The sequence below is a fragment of the Phalacrocorax aristotelis genome, chromosome 3 (genome assembly GCF_949628215.1).
Source record: "Phalacrocorax aristotelis chromosome 3, bGulAri2.1, whole genome shotgun sequence".
NCBI lineage: Eukaryota > Metazoa > Chordata > Aves > Suliformes > Phalacrocoracidae > Phalacrocorax > Phalacrocorax aristotelis.
Genome location: NC_134278.1, coordinates 130731859 through 130750877, shown reverse-complemented (window position 1 = coordinate 130750877; position 19019 = coordinate 130731859). Strand labels below are relative to the sequence as shown.

General features: G+C 41.8%; 1 protein-coding gene across 4 annotated transcripts in view; it reads right to left on the bottom strand.

Moving 5' to 3' along the window:
* RALGAPA2 (Ral GTPase activating protein catalytic subunit alpha 2) overlaps positions 1-19019 on the bottom strand; it is a 135165-nt gene that overhangs the window by 65440 nt on the left and 50706 nt on the right. For all 4 annotated transcript variants that reach the window (XM_075089687.1, XM_075089685.1, XM_075089686.1 and 1 more), the window contains 10 exons: positions 8893-9021; positions 7352-7480; positions 6044-6102; positions 5651-5759; positions 4938-5048; positions 4510-4578; positions 4205-4342; positions 3519-3702; positions 784-1555; positions 398-469 (listed from right to left, as the gene is read on the bottom strand). In XM_075089687.1, coding sequence (XP_074945788.1) covers positions 398-469; positions 784-1555; positions 3519-3702; positions 4205-4342; positions 4510-4578; positions 4938-5048; positions 5651-5759; positions 6044-6102; positions 7352-7480; positions 8893-9021 — 1772 coding nt within the window. The remainder of the gene's footprint in view (positions 1-397; positions 470-783; positions 1556-3518; positions 3703-4204; positions 4343-4509; positions 4579-4937; positions 5049-5650; positions 5760-6043; positions 6103-7351; positions 7481-8892; positions 9022-19019) is intronic.

The window sequence follows — 19019 nt, the reverse complement described above, 5'->3', positions numbered from 1 at the left end:
TTCTGCCACTACCCGGCTGTAGAGGAACTGTATGGAGATTAGCCCTTGAAATGCGGCTCCTGACACAGGGATCCCCCTGCAGAAAGTAGTCCTTTGTGGGAGCTGAGCCAAGGTCACAAAAAATTCTGCAACTTCTTCCCTCCCCTCCCCACTACAGAAAAGAGGAAATAGGTTGCTGTGTCTTATTATCGGCTACTGCTTTTGAATTCTATGTATACAGTACCAGTAAAAATAGCTCATCCATTCAGGCTACAGAACTCAAACAAGCCATTTTTCACACAAATATTTGTATTGCTAGCACATGCAATTTTAATGACGTTTTGGTTTTGGTGACATACTTATTCTTTCTTTGGAAACACTGACCTTATCAATGGTGTGTTTAGTAAACATTACCTACCATTGGCGGGAATCCAGATTTTTCAGTTCTCGCAGCAACTTTGAATTTTTCTTAAGAAGATGAAAGCTTTTTCTATAAATATATAAAACAAGATTTAAAGGAAAATGCAACACAGTACAGACACGTATTTTTTCATTGAAATGCCTAAGAGAAGGAAACCAAATTAGCATGGTTCAAATGATTTTTTTTTTTAAATTATTATGATGAACAATCTGCAGATGTCTAGTTAAAATAATCACTGAAGCAGGTATATGTAAAAGTTCAAAAGTATGCTCTGACTACCACCCAGCTGTATAATTCTCGCTTTCTTAAGTGTATACATGTTTGGGGGGAGAAGTGAGAAGAGTAATAGTACTGTAAACATGTTCTGAATCTTCTCTTCCTACCTTCTATCCCAGGAGTTCATTCCCAAGTCATTTAGCAACAGCCGACAGAAATAAAAGGACGCCTGAGGTTCAGCAGGACAGGGTTCTTCTTGGTGGGACACCTTCATACTCAAGTCCGTGCTGCATTTAAATATATACTCTTTTTCCTGGGCGCTCTGCCTCATCAAGGCTTCAGTGATCGCATTCTCTTGGTCATAGCTCACACCAAAGGGTGGCGGCGACGGCTCGTTTAGCTTTCGCTGGGGATGTGAAAGGCATTCAGGACTGGTGTTACCAACCTTTTCCAGCAATTGGTCAAGAGCATCTTCTCCTTCTTCCACCTGAGAAATGTCTTTCTGGGAAATGAAGTGGTGTTCAGGGTTGCCCGAGATCACAAACGTGTTCGTTGCGCTCTGCCGCGGAAGGCAGCCCTCCAAAGGCCCGTACAATATTCGGCCATCCCAAGAGTACTTCCCCGAGATATCCCTGACAATTACCCTTACGTCCGAGGGGGCTGCTGCCGGTTCGGTGTCCGTCGTCTTCTCTGCGGGGATTTGGAGGTAAGATATGAGAGTACTGTCGTTAAACACGAAGAGCTGCAGGTTGGGGCTCCGGAAGACTTCTGAGGACAGCTCGGAGGACTCCACGTAGGAGTTGTCGTGGTTCTCGCTAAGGAGACTGTGGAGAATGGCAGGGCCTCCACTGAGCGGGTAGTGGCTCAGGTGATTCACCAGGTGAGTCATAACCATCCGCGCCGTTAAAGGTATCAATTCTAAGTTCCTCCTCCTCTTCTCTAAAAGGATCAGTGGAAAGACAACAGATCAATAAAAGCAGCCATTGGTAACTGAAGAGGTCACCTGCAAATTTCGGTCATATTTCAGAAGCTTGCCTTAGCTGTCTTCCTAATCCTTCCTGTTCAGAAGCTACTTATAATCGCTTTCCAAGGAATTCTACCTGTTACACATTTCATTTTATTTTACCATGTGCCCTTTGACATGTCGACTACAGTCCCATCCAGGACTCCGCACAACACGCAAAGTCCTGCCCGCTGATGCCACCGCGCCCGCTGTCACTCTGGTTTCAGGTGGCAGGTTATGGTGTTTCTCCTTACCGCCTGTATTCCCACAGACATCCCCACAGCTATCGTAGCAAGAGAGGGACCACACAAGAAGCAAAGGTGAAGCAGAGTTGCAACTAAAAACCAATGCTTCTAGGTCTCCAGCAGCATGGTGGCAAAGTTTGCTGTCTGAGGCAGGAAGAGATTTGCTGGATCCCAAGATGTTCCCCTCAGTGCAGGTGAACACATCAGTTATTTCATAAATCGATCGTGCTCTGAGTTACATTGTGCCTCCACTTCTCCTACTGGAATGTTCTTCCACAGTATTACCCCTTCTATAGGCAGAAACCTCTGAATTTCCAGTTTTCCTTCGTATTCGGTTTAAACCCATTTTTCTTTATAGTGTTTTCCTCTTTCCTTGGCATTTATACCTTCTAATGCACTTTTAAACAACAAGTATATCCCTTTTCAGCCTTCTGTTAGCCCCCAAAAGCCAAAATTTTTCAGCCTCCTCTCGTTAAAAAAAGGCTTTTCATTCTTTTCCTGAATCCCCCTGGATTAGATATCTGAATGAATCTTTTTCAAAAACAAGCAAATCAAAGAACTTGCAGGGCACTAACACATCTAAGATGAGAAACATCTCGTTCTACCTAAAATGACAAGATGTGCCTGACATGTAACTTGATCTTCCTGCTATTCACAACACGTCCTACTCAGCAAGCAATCTGTGTAGCAGCGTTTTAATGTTTTTAACCTTTTTGTTAAAATTAAAAGTACAGACACAAAACCAAAGAAAATAGGCTGTGGGACTGAAAAATTCTACAGAATCAAACCCTGGAAATTACTATTTTTAGGCATCACTGCCAATCCAGCATTATGTCGCACAACTTCGCGTTGCATCTGTACTTTGGATTCTCCTGCAGAAATGCGTTAATTCATATTAACATATGAAATTACTTAAAATGGACTTAACTCATAGTTGAGCAGCCATTCTTTTAAAGGTTATTTTTAACAAGTGTTTGAAATAAAGATGATGTCTATGACAAATCGCTTCGAGATAAATTATTTCCTATGTTTGGATGCATACTTTTAGGTTGACTTTATAAAGTAATTAACATAATGTACCTAGATCCAAATAATCTCTTTTCATTTTAGACACAGGTAGATTATGAATCGGCAGGAATGGCATATGCATGCAGCTGCAGAATTTGGTCCAAATCATACATGTTCTTCTCAAATCTCTTGGACCATGCAAATTATCTACGACAATAGAATCATTTCTACTGCAAAATTCAAGGGCAGCTGTGTGCTTCTGAAAGAAGATTGATTTGGGGCTTATCTTACTTGCCGGATTTAATTCTATATGCTGAATTACGAGTAGCACCAAAGGCAAAACCAGCTTCTTGGTCTATCCCACCTCTGTACAAGGTTCTTGCTATAGAGCACCTTAGTGTCATTTTCTTTTTCCTGTGATCTTTGTAGAGTGCAACGTCAGCAACAGCAACAAACTTGAACATCCTATTACAAAGGCAACTGAAATTCATTAAAAAAAGGGCGCTGCCCAGTTTTCAAGGCACAATTGCTACGCACAGTAAGGAGGAGTGCCTTTTCAGAGAAGAGGTATAACCTGGAAAGCTTTATTGCCTAGCTGCTGAATGCTGACACACTGGTCCTCACCATGCTCTGTGAACTCTCTTACCCTCGGCGACAGTGAGCAGGTTGCCCAGATCCACGGAGGAGTGGCACTGGGCTGGCTCAGAGCTCCTGACATTCCCCAGTGGCAAAAACGGGTCGTAATCACTGGACGATAGGTCTGCCAGACTCAGCACGTAATGGCTTTGCTGAGTATATGTGCTGGAGCCATTCACACAACAGTGCAGAACCTGCAGGCAGACAAGCATGACGCTGAAGAAGTAATGCAGCGTACACTACAGTACCCGCTCAAACACTCAGCGAGGAGTGACCCACCATAGCTTGTGCATTGTGAAAACTCGGACATGCTACAAAAACACACCTGTGTCTAAATACAGCCTTTTTAAAATAATACCCTTTGTCAGCACTTACTTTGTACTTAACAGCTCACTTCAGGACTTATTTTGTACTTTAACAGCCCATTTCAAATAATTCAAGTATTTCTGCAAAGATTTTCCCTGACTCATTGTTTTAGGCATTTTACCTTTCTCTCTTCACCACCCTCTCCTGTACACCTCTGATGTTATCGTCTTATCATTTTACATTCTTTACTTCTCATCTGTATGACTTCTGCTCACGCTGTGAGGATTCATGATACTCTACAGCTTACTGAAAACGCTTCTGTGCCTAACAACATCTGTGAGAGGCATCTTTAAACATCTAGACACAATCATGTTCTTTCTTCATACTCACTCTATAAATATAGTCGAGTAAAGGAGCTTTGGATGCATGTTGATCTTCAAGAACACCAGCAGACACTGGCTCCAGTAGCATTTTCATGGGTAGTGCCATACACCAATCCAACAAGCAAAGCAGCAGTGAAACTATGAACTAAACAGAAACATGTAGCGTGGTATTTAGGTGTAGTCTGTTAAATTCACCCAAAATTAAAGGTATGAGTTTGAAAGTTTAAAAAACAACTCTGGTTCCAAGCGACTTCATTTAATAACGACCCTGAACAGCACAAAGAATGGAGCCTGCTCCTTTCACCGACATACCTTTTTATCTGCTTCCACAGAGGAGTATTCAGCACTTGGCAAAAGAAATGCAATAGTGGCCACAAGGATCTACATGGAAATGTAAACAGAGTTCCAGAAAGACATTTAACTTCTTTCACTATAAAGATAGAACATGAGCTTCATTTGAACAGGGTACAAAAAAGGTGCAATTCTCTTAGGAGCATCTAACTGCCCTTGTACTCAATGTCCGAGTGAAACGGAAAGTTTTATGGAGATTTTGGAAATAAATCACTACAAACGAGAGAAGCACACTGGTCCTAGGACTACAGAAGGTACATCTAACAATAACTGCAAAGAAAGAAAAAGGTAACATAAAGTCACAGTTACAGTAGCTCAAGTAAGGACTAAGGAATTGAGACAATTTTGCAAATGATTTCCATACAGACGTTTTAAAGAAAGTGACGTACTTCAGTAATTTTTCTGGACAGAGAGGATTCGTACTTCTGAAGCTTTTGCCAGTAAGAAACCAGCAGCTGAAGAACGTCACAGGCTACTTGAGCTACCAGCTTATTAGAAAACTGGAAGAAAAGAAAAGATTATTAAAAGCCACATAAAATATCCAGATACAATACAATGCATTCAGTTTTACTATGTTTAAAGTTATTTTGCACCTATACAAGCAGTAAAAAATGTTAATGTTGCAAAATCCCAATGTCAGCATTAGGAAACAGCAGCCTGGATATCACCCATGTAATCTTCATTTGGTCTGTTGTGGAAAGGCTCTTTAGGTACATAATCACACGCTATTTTTGCAAATATTTTGCAGGTTTTTTTATAGGAGACCACCTTGGCAATACTGAAGAACCGTGCATATACTCCTCAGCAACCTCCCAGGAGCCACAAGGGTCTGAACCATGCTCACTGAATGTAACGAGCTACAGATTACACGCGAAGGTCCAGAACCGGGAGACATCATGTGAAGATGGCCAATGCCATATCACGAACCCTACGCAAGAAGTCCCGAGCAGTCACGTGTTAAGCAGCATCCTGTCAGTGCTTTAAGCAATGAAAAGACAAACCAGCAGATCGTACTCCATATAACCAGCAGCTATTTAAAAAAATATGAAAATACCTTTTTTTACATAATGTTTATCGATCACAGAGACTGTCACAGTAATACCTTCAGTGTCACACCTATGACATTGATGGCTTCCTTCACTTGGGGATGGTTCGTACACTGAGTTAGTTCTTCGCATATCCAAACTCCAAGGCCACAAATAGCTATGCACCTTTTTTAAAAGAAAAAGTGGTTCTGTCAGAAGTTTTAGAAGAACATTTATAAAAAAAAGAGAAAAACGCACAAAGACGCGATCTCTCTTTCCCCTCTCTCAGGTCACACAGCAGGTCAGCACCTTCACGGTGCGGAGTGAACCTCATCTCAACAGGGCTAAAGTGAATAACTCATCCAAACAGGAGCAAACCACGAGGCAGTAGTAACATCTCAGCTGTACAAGCACCAAAAAATCAGTAGCAAGAAAGACTTTCCCATTTTCTCTTTTACTCGATATTTTACCTTGCAGCTTCACTTGGCTCCTCTGTAGCGTTCTTCAGTAAAATATTTATGAGGTAGCACTAAAATAATAAAATAAGTTAGAATAAATAAAATGGATGTATGAAAAAGATGCTTAAAGTTGTTTAGTTTTGACATAGTGGCACGTGAAATAACTAATTCTCATTCTATTCTTAAAGCATTTTTACTACACGCCAATTTTATTTTGTCAAGGGAGAAATACTCACTGATTACAACTCAAATATACAGGCCCTTGTGGATAAATGTAATCAACTTAAAATCACGTACAGGCAGCATGATGGAAATCAATTCGTTTTCAGAGTTGATGGGTGTTTACTAATGATGAGCGGTGATCACTAAAACACCGTAGTTTGTATGATCAAGTTCTAAGCAAGCCATGCTTTGGAAAAATTAGTGTATTTTTTAGTACGAAAAAAGACACTTAAAAATCAAGACTGTTTTAACACACCTCCAACGACTCTCCGAGGCCTGATGAAGAAGCAAGAATGGGAGCCAAGCGCGCTGAGGTTCCGCGTTCTCTCTGGTTCTACCCTCTCGGCCACCAGGAACTCAAGAGATTCCTCCCCAGCTTTACCTAACTTTGAGCAGGGGATCAGTGTGGTGCCTCCAGTTCATGGAAAAGTAACGGAGGCTTTTGTGAGGGCATTTGGACAGGTTTCACCTGCAAGTGATGCTCCAGGTCACCTTTGTTGGGTCTTTATAAGGCGACGTGTGCGATTTTTCCCACCAAGCTATTGCTGTGAAGGTCATTAAACTACAAAGCCTTCCATCCAGCAAAACGATTCATGTCTCGGGGTGTCCCACTGAAATTAATTCTCATGGAAAAGCCATTCATGTAAGTTGATAGTTCTAATAGTGGCATTTCTTAACATTTGACTATAATACTAATAAGGAAAAAAAAAAAAGTCCCCTTATGCACACCCCACATCTCTTACAGGACAAGCTCATATACAGATACAATGAACGGACGCTTTAAATAATACCACCAACATCATTTAATAAATTGACCTGACAGGCATCTGGCAGGAAAACATCACGTTTGATCATAGCCAGTTCACTCTGCTTGAAAGTAAAATGTAATTTGCAGTATCTAAGCTTTGTTAATTTTATGGTGCATGTTAAGCAAAGCAATGCTTATCAAATAATCACATATCATGTGTGCAGCTGTGGGGTTTTGAGGAGAAGGAGGGGTTTATTTTTTAAACAAGAAGTGCATGGTAAAAATGAAGTGACAATATAGTAAAAATATATTAGGTTACATAGGGATTTATTAATAAAACGTGACTTTACCTTCACATCTACTGTCCCTGCGATGATATCACCGGCTTCTGAAATGGGCCGCAAGAGTGGGATTTCTTGGTAGATGTTTGGAAAGCAAACGAGAGAACCAAGGATGGTGTGAGCTTCTGAACGGGGAGCCTAACGAAGGAAAAGCAAACAAAAACATCTTCTTCATAAAATTATGAAAGCGGCATAGACTGTGAGGCTAGTGTCTACCACCATAAATACCAGACGTGCTGTATTCACGATGCAGCGCTGAAAGTGTCCTGTGGAGCACGTGCCGGTAGCTTTTGCTTTACAACTACAGCAAAAGCAGCATTAAAGCAGCGACTTACAGACACTGACTTGCGTATGCTTTTTGCTCTGTTGCTCTGCTCTTTCTCTGAGGCTGAGTGTCTCCTCCAGCAGGGGCCTGGCCCCGCTCCTAAGCGTATTCTACATTTTCAGTACCTCCTCTGTCATTACACAATTCAATTATCAGCGATTTGGTGTCAATAAAAAATATAGAACAACCTAAAGAAAAGCTGAGTGAGAATTTTAGGCATGAAACCAGCACTACTGTTAGCTGATTGCGTGACACAAAGGACAGCACAATGCACTCACGCTGACTGTACACACGATAAAAATGCATAGAGATTTTCCTACTTCAATAAAACCATCAAAAGCAACATGGCATGAGCTATAAATGCATTAACTACTGCTATATAATCTTGTGTAATGTTGAAGATGCAATGCACGCTAAGTTTTATGCTTGTAGGAGAAATAGAAGGAGATGTTTTTGGGTTTGGTCTTTTTTTTCCCCCGTGGAAAGTTGAGTTTTCATTTCTTATTAGTGCTTTAGGCTTTGGATCAATGATCAAGCTGATCAGTTTCTTAAAGAGGTGTCAGAAAATTAATGGCTGTACACTCTTTAAGGGGCAATGGAAAAAGTGTGGCTGGGCTCACTGTTTCAGCCCTGCTGAAATACGAGAGGGCTGTGACCCTGTGCAGGGCCACCCGCTCAGCTGCACGAAATGTCAAGAGCAGCGGCAAAAGCACTTGGCCAAAATGGACAGAAACGGGAGTTTCATGTACAACAAAGCTTTCCTGTTTTTCCTGGGATTGCCAGACCTTCACCCTTATTTTGGCATCCCAGCACTGATTTGCTATTTTACTTATCCTTCACTAATTTAATAATTTAGAATCACATTTGTGTTGATATTTAGTAAGAAATTCTGCATTACCAAAAGAGTGCCATATTTTCAATACAGGCTCACTGAAAAAAGCTAATGAGATTCTGAAATCCAAGTCCTGCTTTTAGCGCACAGGCGTGCTGCAGTATTAGCGAGGATATGATTTCTCACACTTTGGCCTTTTGATGAAACACCTTTGCAATACTAGTGTGTCACCTTATCCCACAATTTCACACATCAGCTGCCACGGTATCTGCCCCAAGAGCCCCGCTTCGCATCGCACTAATGAGTCACCACCTGTTAGAGTGGAGACATCCGAACCTCGTTAGCAGGCGCGCGCTCTCGGGGGACGGGGGCACTGGGCATTGCCACACTCACCTCCAGCATGTCTGTGCTCAGAACCCTGGCCGCCGCCGTAATGAAGTCTCCTATCAGCATCGTAAAGCCAGGTAAGCCCAGGAAGAAAAACCAAGGTGGGCAGTGCTTTATGACAGTATTTAGGATATCCTGAAAAAGAAGTTACCTGTTTGAGAAGAAATAAGCGAAACACAAAAAGCGCCCAAAATGAAAAAGGAGGGACTGAGACGATTTAACTCTGCGATCCAGCAGTTCCACACTAATCAAGGGGGTAATTCAGAGCCACACAGCTCTACGTGCAACTGATCGTCACGGTACAACCACTACTTTCTGCTGCAGGTCTGTTTAGTAGGAAAAGTGCGTTTTGGTAATATTTGTACTCTTGAATTCCTGTTAAAAAAAACAACCCAAAACAAACACCCATGTCTCTTCATGTCTAAGCTTAAAAGACCTGTCCTCCTCTTCAAGACTTTGGATTCAAAACATTCAAACCATTAATCAATTTAAGACGAAGCATCACACCACTCCAAATGAGGTATTTCCTAGAATCACATTACTCAAAACCCTGTAGCCATAAAAGCAGGAGACGACACAAATGACTGCTGCCTCCGCCCTGAGGGAGCTCAAGGTGGTAACCGGCAGCAGGTGGCTTACTACTGCCAGGCTGCTCCAGCTCATACAGGATGTCTCTGCTGTTCTGGACTAGTTGAGAAGTACAGTGATGCCAAACGCAAGACGTGATCACACGCAGCGTGGTAGCACAGACAAATACATGCTAACTAGATTATTTTAAGTCACTCTTCTTCTAAATAATTAAGATAGCAAATATAGATATGCTGGGGAGGGGGTGGGGGGAAGAGTTTTGCTAAACTTTTGAAGGAAGAGGGGTTTTTTGGTTTTGAGAGGTAGCACTCTATGTGTAAGAATAGACCACCAACCACAGCCTTGCTCTCATCGTTAACCTGTGACACATGAACACATTTGAGAGATGTGTTTCAACTTGAATCCTTGGGTGTTTCAATTCTTCACAGTCTCTCCAAATCAGAGCCAAGTTTCTGTATTTAAGATTTTCTTCCTACAAGGCTTCAGCAGATTTAAAATTAGGCACAAGATCTATATAATCCTTTCCTGCAACATTATATTTTCTGAAGGAATTAAATAAAGCTTTTTCTATTCAATAATAGAGACTATTTTTAATCTCAATAAAATTTCAAAGGAAGGTTGCAAAGGGAAAGCACTTTCAGTGTCCATTTTTACTGGTTTTATGATGTGTTAAAGAAGGCTTGAACTTAAATTTAGTCCCAGAATGTGTCCATATGCTCGATTTCTACATCAGAAACTAAAAAAGTCAAACTCATTTTTCCCTATATAAAGATATGCTTTAACTGCACTAGTATTTTCTCAAAGCACTGCTAAACACCTGGACAGAACCTATTTAGTGTTCTCCTAAGTATTTACAGCAGTAACATCCTACGAAATAACTCTGTTATATATTTTAAATCAATAATACTAGTTTTTAACATAGTAGCAGATAATGCTTTCACTTTCCTGAATAAGCTAAAATGCCACTCGAGTTAATGTTTAAACTAGTTTTAATCACTTCCTTTGATACATTTTAAAGTCAATATCAGTCAACGCAAACATTCAAAAAGAGAGAGCAGATGGATGCAGCAGCTCATAAAGTGGGTGGTAAACTCACACTCCGAGCAGAACAAAAGACCCACCTTTTTATAATTAAGGGTCTGATTAGCGCACCCGGCTCCTCACAACACGACACACCTGTAATTACAAACGGAGCCAGGTACTGGGATGTGTTTGGTCTCTGAAGAATTGGGCATCAAGCTATAGAGCAGCAGATGGACGTACACTGCTGTTGACATATGCCACAATAAAAGAGCCCGTGCAAACCTGGCCCGAAAGGTAACAGAATGTAGGAAGTACAAAGACCCGCTACAAACAACTGCATTAACTCCTGTCCTCGCTCCATCAATCCCATCTGTTAAATACCTCTGTAACGATCACCCGGCTTCATCGACTCTCAACCCTTACCTACGGTCCCTGTATAGAACGCGGAGAGATTGCAAACCCGCTACTTTAGTATACTAATACCTGTGAGTTTACAGCACAGCATAACTAACACGACGTTAACAAAGGCTGTGACAACACACACGTTCCAAGGAGCAGTAAGGATGTGGTTGCACGATTCTACTTGCTGTTTATGAGATGTACTACTACTACTAAAAAAAACCCCATTTTTCATAGTACGAAACCTTTGAAAAATTTGTTTTGAAGAGCTAATGACACAATCTCCTATTTCTCTTTTTTGTTTCGTCGCTTCAAACTGATGAACTGACAGCGCAGATGTAGGCTGCGGAGACACCACACACACAGCTGTTAATTTTTAACAGCGTACCAGCACGTAAAAGCCCAGACAAAAACACGGCTGGCCTAGCCTTCCCTTAGCTCCCACCGCCATCCTTCACCTCGGGCTTTTCAGTATAAACCTGTGATAGTTTGAGCGACTTCATTTAAGTTAATACGAGGCAGAATATGTCCCGACTACAGACTGTTGCTGCACTTGAGCTTAGTCCAGACAGCACGGACGGAGAGAAACCACGCCGCAGGAAGGCGCTCACCGGTGAGACCTGAGTTTTCCCCCGCGTTCCAATTAGCACACTTTCACGCACAACCCAGCTAACAGCAAAAGCGTGATTTCGCGCAGTAATTCAGGAGCATTGCGAGCTTATCAGAAGATTCGGGCTTATGAGAAAGTCACCAAGTGAGAACATATGTCCTATCAGTGATATTGCAAAAATCAGGTAATTCAAACAGAGGCGAGTTGTTTCCTTCCCTTCAAAGCGCTGTTTTATAAATGTAAACTCTGCTCGGCAGCTTACAGCCTAGTAAATGAATCACTTTAATTGAATGCTATGTACACAGTAACGGGAAAAAAACACAAGCAATAAGAAAAACATATGGTGATGGCAATAGAAATTGGTTTACTCATTCTGTACAGTGTTGTTTCTTTACTTCTTTCATAATTGACCTTTAGAACGATAAATGTGTAAAATAATTTTGGTTTATTATGGCTCCGAACCTTTCAGCAATTACACAAAATGAAAATTTAAAAGGAAGTATTCATTCTGGAAGCATTTCCATTGTTTACATAATTGCACAGCTATAATTTAGTGTTCACGTTGTTAAAGAAAAGTGAAAAAAAAGGACCATTATGGACTATTTCAATTCAAAATGATGCTCTGTAGTGTTAAAAATGGGGAGGAGGGGAGAGAAGGGGGCAATCACATGCATGTCCTTCTCAAATGCATTAACCCTATAAATGGCATAATATTTCAGTATAGGTTAATCTAGTAATCCAAATAATAAGGTCATAAACATCCACTGAGTAAGTGAAAAAAAATTTATGCAAGTTCACTGAAAGGTCAATTGCAAAAATATTCTACACCTAATTTTTGTTCAAGCTTTAGCAGATTACAGGTGTAACCAAATAGCCTGCCATCTGCCTTCATCACGTTTCCAATTGTCCCTCAACAGGAACAACATGGATTTTTCACTTAAAGTTCACTCTGTTCTTCCCTGAGAGACTCCTCATTAGGGGCTGAAATTTACAGCACGGGAAGGGTTATTAATTTACACAAGACTTAAGTGGTAAATCCTTCATTTTCCTTTTTTATTTTAAAGGAACAAATGCTTCCATTTACTTATTCCAAGCTTCCCTAGCTACCATTACCTTTTTGGTAAGAGTTAACTTGTCGAAAGTTAAGTTAACAAAAATTACTGATGTATTTTGACACCCTCAGAAAGCACAGAATTAGCTTGTCAGAAAAATCCATTTCAATCCGTCATTTAAATCTAACCTCCAAAAACGCTACATTTCCTGAGGTATCTTGTGACGGGAATGCAACAGGGAGAGATGATGAAAACCAGAGTAACACCGCATTTGTAAAACATGGATAAGGTTATTCACAAGTGCTAGAGATGACAGGTTACTGCGTAAGTCACCTGCTGCTCATTGCTCCTTCCCCTCCACACTGCATTAGAAAGTTCTCTTTTTAAAGCCATTAGTAACAAAAAACCCCAGCCCAAAGCCCTCGTGCTGACACACAGGTGCTCAGCTGCCCTATTAACAGAGATCAGGCAAACACACAGGGTGAACCAGATTTTTAAAGTTTCTCCCCTTAGAGTATGTTCTGTATGTTCATAACCATTATTACAGGAGACCACTGGAATTAAGGATACACTTCAGACTGGCAGAAATATTTTAAGTTCATGCACACTGAAAGGGAAATATCTGAAAACCCGTTTGCTTGCGGTCAGAGGCGTGGTACCCAGAGCTGGTCCATGGTGCTGCTTGGGATGTTGAGACGGCTCTGTGCCGCCACGAGGATTTCTCCAAATGCCGGTGGCAGCACTGCTTCGAGGTCTCCAACTGTAGGAAACCAAGGTGGCGGCGCTGAAGCGCCGGCAGAGCCCCACGTTAGCTGCCGTGGGGGAAGGGAACATGGGTGCACCTCAGAGGACAGGTAAAGGAGCTCCCCGCGGTGCAGGAAGGCCCGTCCTCCCCCTTAGGTGGCAATTAGCAGCACTTTACATTTTCACCTGCGCATTTATCAGTTTTCAAGATGGTCCCTTCTCCTCTGCATGCATTCCTCCATTTTGCACATTTTTATTACAACATCCCCCAAAATGGCAAATATGTTAAACCTCGATTTGCTTAAAATAGTCACTCTCAGAATTTATCATGTCCCCCTGCATAAAAGATAAAGATAACAGCTAGTCAAGGAGTTGAAGTAAAACATGCCTGAAGCAGAGAGGCACAACTGCACACAGAGGGAAAAGGACGTTTCCTGAAGACACAGCCCAGTCGAAATAAGCAGAGGGAAAGGGGGAAGCCAGGGAGAGAGCTGAGGATGACGGATGATGAAACAGCATTGCACTGCAGGGGCATCTTAACAAAGAAACATACTTTGGGAGATCCCAGAGCTACAACGACGACTGGAGAGGTAGAAGAAAAGGTGTAAGCTAAATGGAAGAAGGGAGATGTTGCCGCTGCTTCAGAAACCTGATTTCTATTCTGCCCAGGGTTCAGGAAATCCTCAGGAAAGAGCTGATGAGCAGTGGGAGCTCCAGCAAGATACTGCTGGGAATACAGAAGAGACAGACAGAACACTGACTACGAAACAGACATTTGGGTGGGATGGAAGCAATTTAGAAAGAGCGAAAGTATTACAAAAAAACCCACAACTAACCCAAAACCAAACCACCACCAAAAAAACCCTACCAACATAGTTCCAGAATGCACAGCTCCTACAATCAGGATTACCTTGTTTTCCCTTTCTTCCAGTCAATCCTAGCAGCTATTTTTCTCCAGCACTTCCAGTTTATCCTACTCTGAGTGAGCAGAGGGGTATGGGGGTATGGAGGATTTCTTGCGAGACATTGCCATTTGTATTTTTGTCTCTACTGGAAGCATGCTGTCTGTTAACACTTTTTCACAGCACTCATAAAGCACATAATGGGGGCGCACAGGCAAATTTTCTACACAAAATGAGATATGGGGGAGATTAAAAGAGGGAGAAAATCACGGTAGCCATTGGAAGAAAGTCACAAGAAACTAAAATATGGGAATCTCAGCCTTAATAGACTATATTATGATTATTTTCTTTTAAATGGCAGCCTGGAAAGGCATCTAAAATGCATTATGGTTTCTGAAGCGCTGTACGACTAAGGGCTGTACAACTAAGGGTCCTCATGTGCAGCATTATCAGGCAGAAATCTGGGCAAGTAGTACTTACTCCCCAGTGCACAAAAGCAATGCTGCTCATCCATTGTACCTTGGAAGACAATGCTCTGCCCAGCTAATACATGTCCCAGCCGACGGCACTAATGGCCGAGCAGTCTAGAAGTTGTACACAGCCCCTCACTGGCGAATAAGAACTTAACAGAAAGATATAAAAGCTCACAAGTACTTTTTTTTTTTTAAACTTCAGATCAATGTTAGTACAAATAGGTAATTAATACAGCTTCTCTGGTAGTAACTCTACTAACAAACGCTTCATATTATAAACTAGCCATCTCTCCTGCAAAGAGCTATAGTCGTTGTTTCTACATAAGCTTTCTACTTAACTGGTGTAGCTTCCTTTCCGTAATTAGCAACAGTGTATTTTAAGCAAATTAAGAGGCTTACAGACAAACATAACGTACGTTAGTAGCGTATTTCATCTAAGTCATCCTTTTACTACTGAAAGGAATCGAGCTAAAACCATAGCTGTTAACTTCTCTGCTCACAGCTGGGCTCCGTTCTGCAGGCCATCCCGTCTGCATGTGCTGAAATTTAATCACCAAAGACATCTGTCAACTCATTTGGGTTTGGGCTTTTTTTTTTTTTCCTTCCATATCTGAAGTTTGTTCTGCCCTTAACATCACTAAAGTAAAAAAAGGGCCATCAGCAGAGTCTCTTTCCTTCTCTGAGAGTTGTTCTTTCCACAGAGAACTTCTGAAGTCTGTTAATTACGTTCCTTAATACCTTCTTATACATACAAGCGCTCTATTCTGAAGACACTCTGGCAAGCCAGTATAACTGTACAGAAAGGTCTGAACCTTGAAAATCCTAAAGAGCTGCCTCCTCTTTTACAGCATGATTACAAGGCAAGAACCTAACTTGCACCACATTGTCTCCTCAAACTAAGAGTGCAAACTCAGGCAGAAATTAAGACAGTGTCACAAAAGTCCACAGAATTTTTAGGAGAAAAACACCAGCAATCCAAAAGGATTATTTAAGTACCAGAAGTACCAGAATTGAGGAATCAGAATTCTCTCAATAGCTGCTTTTCTAAGAAGGGGGCTGAATAGTGTTAATAATAGTATTTTGGAATTCTATTTTGGTAGTTTTGTTCTTTAGCAAAAACAAGCAAGCAAGGAGATACTTGTGTATGTTTGCAAGGTCATGAAGCAAATACTACTGCTACAGCAAGCAACCAGTAGCAATAACAAAATACATCTCCTTTCCCAGTTCAGGTATTTGTAAAATTTGTGCACCGCTGTATTAGACTTTGGTTTAAAAAGCTGCATTTATTGTCCAAATCAAAAGACATGTACAGTTGCAATCACTGGGCCGGGGGGGGGTTCAACCCTCACTCTCACCTAGCAGCATAAGGCAGCTGTGCCTACCCAAACTGCCACAGGCTATCCCGTGCCATCTCCTAAAAATCACACCCCAAGAACATCTCCTGATTCCCCGTAATCTAGGTGAGGAATTGGAGCAACTGGAGGAGAGCTGCCTTCCCTAGCCCACGGTGTGGTAGTGAAGGTCGGAATTCACTTTCCTTCACACTGGAGGTTTGGGAGGGAGGTGGTGAGCCTCATGAACCTCATTCATAAAAAACTGTAAGAAAAAATCCGGGCTCGCTGCAGCACCAGGAAAATGCCCACTGACTTGAGCGGAGCAGGAGGAGAATCGCCATCCCGCAGACGGTCCCTTGCCCCCTGACCTCAGGCCCCTTCGCAAGCTGCAAGTAATTACAACACCAGACTGCGACTTACTGCCGTTTATGTGATGACTTCTCCCACCTGGAAAGGTGATGCAATCATTGCAGAGAATTGTTCACTTCTTCAGAGATGTTTGTTGTCAGACACTTCCACACGGACAAATTAGATGCAGCTCATTACCTTGCTACTTCCTTTCTCAGCGGCTAAGCTAATTGCTACACCTTGAACTCAGAATGCCACGGGAGCTTTCTATAAAATATAACCCTACATTGCTCTTTTACACACCCCATGAGACAAGCCTGCAAAGGCAGGTGGCACTTGCCAGGAATAATGTTGTATTCATTTCTAACCATATTCAAAAACGTTTTATTTTGGTTTTCTATCAACACCAAAATCTACACAACACAGCAGAAATTTTGTACATTGTATCCTTAAGGGACCAGCAGAAAAAGAAATATGTTTCAAAAAGAAACATTTCTGATGCTAACTAAAATATTGATAATCACATTCAGGACAAAGAGGTTTCTGACTGTAATTTTTTAAAATTACGGAGCCACTTAAAAAGCTCTTCTAAAGCAGCCGAAGTGATTTCCTGGAGTTGGTCTGCCTTTCTGTTGCTTTCCCCCATAAATTTTAAAGTTGTGCTAGTCATACATACAGAAGGAAAATTCCCCCATGAGAAACACCCCCCCATCTTTCTCCTGTTCATGTTCTTTAAGAGTGGGAAATTTATGTGTGTGCTTAGCAAACAAAAACAACCTGTGCTAAAAAAATCTGTACCGAGTTTATTTTGGTATGCAATGATTTGAATCCTAGAAGCCACACTCTGGCAGGGGGGGATTCTGCATTGTTACGAAGGACTAGGATCCCCGTTCCAGCGATCCTTGTGCCCCACGATATCACACCTGCTCTTAGAAGGAGTTTATCAGCTAACAGCACATACCAAAAAATCACTGAAGTACATGAACGACTAAATCAGTACTGGCACTGTGCTGCATTCACTGTACATCATCCTGTTTCTCAGAGGAAGCTGTGAGACCCTCTGAGAGCAAAGTCCTTCACCACACACGCTTTATGTTTTGCCACCGCTTGCACGTATCGGAGGAGGTATTTCTGCCTCATACAATGCCTCCCTGCATTTGTAGTTACCCTCAGCACGCAAGTTGCCTGACTAGTCTCAACACCTGTCAAGCACCGTGACACTCATCATACTGGAAATAGGTGTAAGGATCGTGCTTCATATCACTTCCGTGAAAATCCCAGTCCCAAAGCACCACGAGTTAACACCTCAGCAGGTTTCATAGCGAAGGAAAGCAAAACTGGAAGGACAGTAACAAAAAAACCTTGTGGTCAAGTGTGCCACCAAGAGGCAACAACCGCAAAACCGAGCACAGCAAGGAAGAACAAAAGAGCACATCAATCCGTGTGCAGAGTATCTGGAAGCCCCGGAACGATGTGCAGTGTGGGCTCTGCCTTCACTACGCGGTCTCCGCTTCATCATCGTTAACTTCTGGACTGCAACTCCGCACACAGACTGAAATCCCGTGTGCAACGGAGCAAGAGGCTTAAAATCTGCAGAGCTGTTATCAACAGCGAAATGCAATAAATAGGGTGAGAAACAGTTCAACAACAACCAACCCCACATTTTAAAAATCTCCCAGTTTCTGTGTAGGACTTGGTTGTCCAGGAAATGGTCAGATTTCAAAAAGTAGTGCACCCTTTAGCTTAGAAAACAGGCGTTGCCGAAAGCTGAACACCTCCGAAAAACTGGGCATTTCACGGAAATGGGTACATGAAAACAACTTAGTCTTAAAATTACAGACATTTTCCATCCCTATGGCCCTGTTCTGGCAGTGGCAGCTGTATTGATTCAAGGCTGTTCGTTTTTTCAAATGTATTTTTTTTTTGAAGTCTGGTCTACATCAGGCTTTAAAGTTTCTTGAGTAGTGTGTTCTACGTGAGCAGATTTAATGCTGTGTGGTTTTTAAAACTGAGGGGGTCTGATCACAGTGGGTGTTATCACACAGACTTTTTTTGTAGGGGAATTAAATTACTCTGTACCTCATGAAGCAGTGTTAAACTGTCTGAAGTCTGGATGGCACGAGGAAATGCCATCTTTCTCTTCCAGAAGAAAACTCTTTCCTTTCTATTCTCCCCACCCACCCGCCATTGTCTGTTTAAAAGAAAGATTTTTCCAAATGCTTTCCAGGAGGGGAACTGAGATTCAGAGGACATGGGTCCAGTAACAATCCATGATTTCTCTCTTTTATCTCAGAAATAACCAAACCTGTGCAAGACTCTTCTTGCCAGTTTACTAAAGGCACCAGAAATAATTCTTAGAAGCAACAGGAGTGACCGCTACAGGATTTACCAAGGGGTCTGTGTGCCCTCTGCTGGCATCTGCAGAACTGCTCTTGCCACTGCTTTCATGGGACTATTTCTTTTAAGGAAGAAAAGTCACTCCTACAGCTATAAAAACATGGAAACGTTTTTAGACATCCTTTATTTTGTTTAGAGATTATTTCTTATAGTTTTTATAAGTTTTCAGCTGTTTCTGTGGCCCAATAATCTTCTTACATCTCAACAGATTAAGTCTTCTCCTCATCTCCCACTGAGTGCTTTATTAATCAGTCCAACCCAGG